At 38.1% G+C, this 8,408-nt stretch overlaps 1 protein-coding gene across 1 annotated transcript; it reads left to right on the top strand.

The window, feature by feature from the left end:
* The first annotated feature begins 7,267 nt into the window (after window positions 1-7,267).
* Window positions 7,268-7,922, top strand: LOC135226178 (uncharacterized). The gene is made up of 2 exons (XM_064265622.1): window positions 7,268-7,425; window positions 7,565-7,922. Exons 1-2 carry the CDS (start codon window positions 7,268-7,270, stop codon window positions 7,920-7,922), a joined length of 516 nt encoding a protein of 171 aa, XP_064121692.1.
* The last annotated feature ends 486 nt before the right edge of the window (window positions 7,923-8,408 follow it).

The following is an 8,408-nucleotide window of genomic DNA, read 5'->3' as shown; positions in this document are numbered from 1 at the left end:
TGCAAATCTACAGGGTGTCCATAAAGTCCCAGTACCATTTCAAGTATTTATTGCTCAGAATGGTACTGGGACTTTATGGACACCCTGTAGATCGTAGACCTATGCGCCAGATTTAGAAAACAAAAATGTCTCCGAAATGAAGAGCGAGCAAGCACGCAGGCAAGTGTTCTTGCAACTGAGAGTTCGTGATATGCAAAGTATCAAGCAACTTTGATATTTTGCTAAAGATTTTCTTTTTCTTTTTTTTTTTAATTCATAAGCATTGGACAGGGAAGTTGCTTAGTACCGGATACAGTCACATATGATATAATTTCCCAAGTAACATTCTATGAAAACTGCATTTACAAAATTCTCAAACAACGTCTCATTGATCAACAGACTTTTCCTCTAAAGCTGTTGCCCAAGAATCCACTCTTCCAATCTAGCCGGGTGATTTTTTTTTAATCAAAAACAAAAAAATCAGGGATTTATTGATTTTTTATTCATTTGATTTTATTATTTAATTTGGTTTTTTATTTGTTAGATGTTGTTTCAATCCTTTTTTCCCTCAAAATGTATTTTATGACAATTACTATTGATTTATCTTTTGGGTTTCCAGTCTGCCCTAAAGTATGTACTGTCGACCAAAAAACTGGTGGCAGAGTTTCATAATTTTTCGTTCACCTGCCTGACGCATGATTCATGCCTTATTTATCTATTTTTCTTTTCAAAGATGGAAGCAATCACATGTAATGACGTTAAAAATCGTCACTGATATCTTTAGAACATTATGTTATGTTATTGTGTAAAACTATTTTCCATAAAGCAAAATTGACGTGAACGAAACGAAGTGATAAAAAACGTCAAATCACAACCACTGATATACATTACCAAATAGAGAAGACACACCTATCACTAGTAGTATCGCATAAACATAGTCCTTACATTATCAATTCAATATGAAGTTGAAGGTAGTTGAACTATTCAATTTGTTAAATTTTACAGAAAACATTGGAATCTCACAAAATGCTATTAAATTTAAAAACAAAAAGAAAAAAAACGATAACCTAACTGTGGGAACCAAGCGACCTCACTCTATTGCTTTTTATGTTATGTGCACGGGAATCTAATGTCAATGTGTCATTTATCGGTCTAAGAAACATCCCTCGATGACTGAGAGACAATTATTGCACTGCATTCGGTGCCAGTTCCTGTTGGAGAGCTATCATCAAAGCTTAATAAACCGGAGAGAATCATACATAGATGAATCAAATGGTTTAGAGAACGGTGAAGTTTAGAACATGAGACTAGAGGTGGAACACTTCGAGGCATCACAAGAGAGCAGGAAAATACAGTAGTGTAAATGTTGCTGAGCAACATTCATTAATGAATTTTGAATTCTAGTGCCTCGTCACGATATTGCTGAACCAGGAATCATGACTAGCTCTACGCTTATGACTGGTGTCTTATGAATACTTAAGATGGAGAGGAAGAGATTTTTAAATCTACACTTGAAATCTTTGATAGGTGTCTAATGAATAAGTCTAATGAATAAGCAAACTTATCATTGATGGATGAGAGATTCAGTTAGGCTTACTCTTTTTGTTTTGTTTTTTATCGGTGGTCAGTGAATACCACGGATAGGGAAGGAAACAGTTTCAATGATGCATGCATTTTTTTTTTTTCAAATCCTAAAGAATACATTTTACTGGGAGATACTTTAGTAACATTGGCCTAATCCCTCCATCACTCCTCTATGCCACCTCTGCTCTCTTCTAGTACATCTCAGGCGACTCGATCCGACTTCTCGCTACGAACTCCATCGCGTGAAAGCATCACTAATGATAACAGTTATTTTAAAATTCCCCGCACCGACAACGGACGCCTTAAAATGCATGTTTATAAAATATTTTCTGTTCAAAGAAACTTTATGTTTCATTCCCCAAAATATGTGCATACACTCGTGTTACACCCTGTATGATTGTTGTAGCCGTCAAAGAGCAACCCTTTATTAAAGCAGTAGGTTTATCTTGAAAAAAAAGAAAAAAAAACGTATGAAATAGACTTAAACGAGAACGTCACCTTTCATATTTCTTATCCTTTCAGCTACTTACAATATGCTTATGGTAGTAGGTCTAGGTATACATGTGAAATTAATTTTAATTAATTTCTATTTAGAAGAAATGAATAGCTACAGAAAGATCAACCTAAGAAAGCTTTAATGAAAGTAAGCCTATCTAAATGTATTCGTCAGTTTTGACTACCACAGCTTTCCAACGTGTCCAAATGAAACAGGATGATATGCAAGGAATTCGATGAAAAATAAAAGACTGAATTATATTCGTTTGATTTTTTTATGATTGCTTTTTGACTTTGAATAGCTAGGTCTGAGTAAATTATGTTAAGCAATTATGAAAAGGATAAGAAGAAAGGCGAACATGGCTAATAAAACAAGAATAATGGGAATAATCAAATAAAGCAGATTAATATATATATTGTCGATTTAAATATTCATTCATATTACGTATCCGAGAGAGTATACTGCTGAAAATAGACCTAGGCTAATCATGTGTGAAAATCAGAAATCCAATTTAGGCCCACTAAATGTGTCATGCAAATCATTTTATTGATCAAAGGACAAAATTAGTTTAATTAAACATCATTTTCAAAGAATGTTAACGCCTTGATATATTATTTATAGGCTGTAGGAGACGATTTATAATACACCCCAGTGCAGAACGATACATAGAGTCAAGACTCGAGCGGCAGCAAAGCCAACTTCAAAATGCTTAGGTATGCTGAATAATTACCTTTAATACATTGAATAAGTCTACTCAATTCCAATGTAATTTATTTCAAGTATAGCACCTTTGAAAGCAAATGTTATTTATTGTTAAGTAAATAATCTGGCACCTGCATATGGCAATATTTCATATTTCCATAACGAACAATGAATTAAGAAACTTCGCCAATTCTTCGTTGGCCGTCTGTACTTACAATTTTTTTTTTTTATCAAAATAAATAGATGCAGCACAGTTATGCTTAAGTTTTTATTAACCTCCAAACCATATTTTTCAATTTTTTTTGCTTTCAAATTAAAAAATCATGATTTTTTATGAAAAAATAAGTGGTTTAATCGCTTGATTAACTCAATTTGATTCAATCATTGCCAACCCTGCTGGCTACCAAAGAACAAAGTGAAATCTTATCAAGATGATAAACTAGCATTTTACATATAAATGATACCCTACTTTTCCTCGTGAAATCAGAGACCAATTATATTCGCAGCCAAAGTCACTGATTGCCAAAGTTGTAAATAAAGTCTGTTATAGCCATAACCCGATAGGTTCATGCTATAGTCATGCAAAGTTACAATCCATAAAAGCCTTGATTTATATATATTTTTTTCAATGCTCAGACTAAGTACGAGACAATGAGTTAAACGCAAAAGGAAAACGTCACTTCATATTAAAAACATGTGTTGAAATAGGACTTGGAATTAACAGAAATAACGAAGCATGTCAGAGTGTGTGTAAGAGAGAGAGAGAGAGAGAGACGGTTGGGGGGGGGGGGGGGGAATAACCTCTAACTTCAACAACTGTTCCTTGAGAAAATTTAGTATCCTTTTCTCTTCATAAATAATATATGACATTTCTTTCTTTCTTTCAGATTATTTTTCATCCATTTCAGTTGAGAATTCCTGTCAACTTCTTGATCACAGCCTAACATCATCACAGCATAGCAGAGTCGCAGAATAACACCACAGCAGCATCACATCTTAACCGAATCACAGCATAACGGCATCACACCATAGCAGCATCACAGCATAACGGCATCACAGAAATCGAGGCATCACAACATTACAGCATAGCAGGGTAACAACATCAAAGCGTAAGACCATAACACCAGAACAGCATCACAGCATAACAACGTCGCAGCATCACAGCAAATCTCCCAGTTGCATCTCGTCATCCATTTTCGGAGGAGGAGTAGGAGGAGAGGAGAGGAGAGCAGCATCCGAGTTCTGGTCCCCCTCACGGATCTTAATTAGGTTAAGGAATTTTCCCTCTTCTTCACTTTTCCCTTTTTTTTTTTTTTTTTTTTTTTTTGTCGTTGAGCCTTTGCGCTCACGAGGTTTTGAAGTTAGTTAAGCTTTGAAGTCGCCACAAAACTGGACAGGGGCCGTTTGGGCGCGGAGCAAAGAATTGGGCAGGTCCCCAAAAAATATTTAACTGTTGTCAAAATCGTATGGCGCAAAAATACCGCTTCGTAGAAAAATCAAGGCAGATTTAACTTATACGGAGAGAGAGAGAGAGAGAGAGAGAGAGAAGAGAGAGAGAGAGAGAGAGACGCAGTTTTTCAGTAATCCTTAAGAAAGTTATGAAGTACTTCACGTTCTCCGATAACCTCCCGTGTTAAAATCTTGTGGGAAATTAACTAGTGTTGAAACACTGTCTGCAGTTTAAATTAAGAAGTCTGCAGTCTCTTTTATCTATATATTAAGGCATATTTCCTCTCGTTGCTCAATATCATTTTAATGCCATGAAAAATCTAAAATCCTTATTTTGACTTTTATATAACATCGACAAAGCTAGTTATGTATGTTCTGTGTACACGTCTTCTATATTTCTTCAATATCTAAAATAAGTCGGATTGGGACAAACGTATTGGATAAATGAAAAAAAAAAATTCATCCTAACATTAAATTGCAGTCAAGTTTTATTGGACACAAAGAAAAAAAACGGACCAAAAAAACAGAAACAAAAGTTTCGAATGCAAAATAGCTGAGGGATTGTTTTTTTTTTTTTTTTTTTTTTTTTGCTTACAGTGATAAGGGAATTAGGTGTTCTTTTTCTAAATTCTTTCATGCATTTATTCTCTCCTAATAGTTCAAAGTTTGGGGAGAGAAAAGTCATTTGAATTTCGGCTGCGTTTCTTGGGGAAATTCAAGTGGTTCATGACGACTTGCATTTGTCGTCTTACGTATTTTGTTTATTTGAAAGTGATAAGTACCATTTTTATTTTTATTTTCTCAGTTTATCTAGATTCGTGCAAACATGCGCACCCAGTCATGTGATATATATATATATATATATATATATATATATATATATATATATATATATATATATATATATATTATCACATGCGTGGGTGCGCATGTTTGCACGAATCTAGATAAACTGAGAAAATAAAAATAAAAATGGTACTTATCACTTTCAAATAAACAAAATACGTAAGACGACAAATGCAAGTCGTCATGAACCACTTGAATTTCTCCAAGAAACGCAGCCGAAATTATATATATATATATATATATATATATATATATATATATATATATGATATATATATATATATATATTATAGAGGGAATTAGATATTCAAGGACATTTGTAGCTCGATATATAATATATATATATATATATATATATATATATATATATATATATATATATATATATATATATATATTATATATATATATATATATATATATATATATATATATATATATATATATTTATTTATTTGTGCGTTTCTCTCTCTACATATACTATACTATATACAGTGTATATATATATATATATATATATATGTATATATATATATATATATATATATATATATATATATATGTATATTATATATATAAAGAGAGAGAGAGGAATATACCTCTTTCCACGTAAATGTTAATTGAATATAAAAGAATCAAAAGAGGAATGTGACTTGCTCATACGAGTGAAATGATAATAAGACAACAGCAAGAGGAATTAGACCATGTGTATAAACATTAAAAGAAAAATAATAGTATCAATAATTCAAACAGCAGATTATTTTACAACAAGCGTTAATTTCCCACAAGATTCTCTCTCTCTCTCTCTCTCTCTCTCTCTCTCTCTCTCTCTCTCTTATCTCTTGTATAAGTTAAATCTCCCTTGATTTTTCTACGAAACGGCATTTTTGCGCCATACAATTTTGACAGTTATACATTTTTGGGGGACGTATCCAATTCTTTGCTCCTGTCCAGTTTTGTGGCGACTTCAAAGCTAACTAACTTCAAAATCTAGTGAGCGAAAAGGTTCAACAACAACAACAAAAGGAGGGAAAAGAGAAGAAGAGGGAAAATTCCTTAACCTAGTTAAGATCCGTGAGGGGGGACTAGAACACTAATACCGCCTGTCCTCTCCTCCTCCCCCTCCTCCTCCTCCCTCGAAAATGGATGACGAGATGAAACTGGGAGATTTGCTGTGATGCCGTTACGCTGCGAACCTGTTATACCGTTACTCTGTGAAGCTGTTATGCCGTTATGCTGTGAAGCCGTGATGTTGGTGTGCTGCGATGCTGTTATTTTGTAATGCTTTTATTGAGATGCTGTGTGCTGTGATACTGTGATGGTGTGTGATGTGATGTTCTTATGCTGTCATGCTTTGATAGTGGTGTTGTGATACTGTTATTTTGTAATGCTTTTATTGTTATGCTGTGTGCTGTGATATTGTTATGCTGAGTGATGTGATGCTCTTATGCTGTGATGCTGCTATGCTTCAATGGTCAATATTTTCAGTAAAATGTTCTATGGAATCTTTTCTTTGGAGATACGACACTTTGGTGTCTGGGCTTTCCGGAATAGCTTCAAACCTTCTTTGTTTCCATCACACACATGCCGGGACGCAGATTCCCTAGACATAACCGAGTGCCGGAACGCAGATTCCCTAGACGTAACTGAGTGCCGGAACACAGATTCCCAAGACGTCTGAGTGCCGGGACGCAGATTCCCTAGACGTAACCGAGTGCCGGGACGCAGATTCCCGAGATGTAACTGAGTGCCGGGATGCAGATTCCCGAGATGTAACTGAGTGCCGGGACGCAGATTCCCTAGACATCCCGGCACTCAGTTATGACCCAGGAATCTGCATCCCGGCACTCAGGTTATGTCCTGGGAATCTGCGTCCCAGTACGCAGATTCCCGGGACGAAACCGAGTGCCGTGATGCAGATTCCCTGGATGTAACCAAGTGCCAGGACACAGATTCCCGGGACATAACCGAGTGCCGAGACACAGATTCCCGGGATGTAAGTGAGCGCCGGGACGCAGATTCCCGGGAGGTAACCGAGTACCGGGACACAGATTCCCGGGATGTAACCGAGTGCCAGGACACAGATTCCCAGGATGTAACCGAGTGCCGGGACGCAGACACCTACGACGTAACCGAGTGCCAGGACGCAGATTCCCGGGATGTAACCCGAGTGCCAGATTGCTGATTCCCGAAACATAACCGAGTCCCGAGATGCAGATTCCCGAAACGCAACCGGGTACCAGGATGCAGCTTCCCGGGAACATAAATGAGTGCCGGGATGCAGATTCCCTAAATGTAACCAAGTGCCGGGATGCAGATTCCCAAAACGTTACTGAGTGCCGGGACGCTGAGTCCTTAGATTTAATCAAGTGCAGGATGCAGATTCCCGAAACATAAAAACGAATGCCGGGAAGCAGATTCCCAGGACGTTGCCGAGTGCCGGGACGCAGATTCCGGGGACGTAACCGAGTGCCAGGACGCAGATTCCGGGATGTAACCCGAGTGCAGATTGCTGATTCCCGAAAACATAACCGAGTCCCGAGATGCAGATTCCCGAAACGCAACCGGGTACCAGGATGCAGCTTCCCGGGACATAAATGAGTGCCGGGATGCAGATTCCCTAAATGTAACCAAGTGCCGGGATGCAGATTCCCAAAACGTTACTGAGTGCCGGGACGCTGAGTCCTTAGATTTAATCAAGTGCCAGGATGCAGATTCCCGAAACATAACCGAATGCCGGGAAGCAGATTCCCAGGACGTTGCCGAGTGCCGGGACGCAGATTCCGGGGACGTAACCGAGTGCCAGGACGCAGATTCCCAGGATGTAACCGAGTGCCGGAACGCAGATTCCTGGGATGTAACCTGAGTGCCGGGATGCAGATTCCCGAAGCATAACCAAGTGCCGGGATGCAGCTTCCTGAAACGTAACTGAGTGCCGGGATGCAGCTTCCTGAAACGTAACTGAGTGCCGGGATGCAGCTTCCCATAACATAACTGAGTGCCGGGATGCAGATTCCCTAAATGTAACCAAGTGCCGGGACGCAGATTCCCGAGACGTATCCCAGCATACAGACGTAACCGAATGCCGGGACGCAGATTCCCGGGACGTAACCCAAGCGCCGGGATGCAGATTCCCGAAACATAACTGAGTGCCGGGATGCAGATTCCTGAGACGTAATCGAGTGCCGGAACGCAGATTCCCAACACGTAACCGAGTGCCGGGATGCCGATTCCTGAAACATAACCGAGTGCCGGGACACAGATTCCCGGGACATAACCGATTAATAACCATAGAATCTTCTTGAAAATAATTTCATTATGTTTACAACACCCAAACCACTGTGGAGTTAAA

Source organism: Macrobrachium nipponense, chromosome 14, assembly GCF_015104395.2.
Source record: "Macrobrachium nipponense isolate FS-2020 chromosome 14, ASM1510439v2, whole genome shotgun sequence".
Classification (NCBI taxonomy): domain Eukaryota; kingdom Metazoa; phylum Arthropoda; class Malacostraca; order Decapoda; family Palaemonidae; genus Macrobrachium; species Macrobrachium nipponense.
This window is presented reverse-complemented; position numbering and strand designations above follow the sequence as displayed.

Bases quoted from the DNA above. Each gene is read 5' to 3' on its own strand.
- LOC135226178 (XM_064265622.1), top strand. From the start codon at position 7,268: ATGCAGATTCCCGAAACGCAACCGGGTACCAGGATGCAGCTTCCCGGG. The intron at 7,426-7,564 runs GTGCAGGATGCA...ACCCGAGTGCAG, and splicing joins GAGTCCTTAGATTTAATCAA to ATTGCTGATTCCCGAAAACA.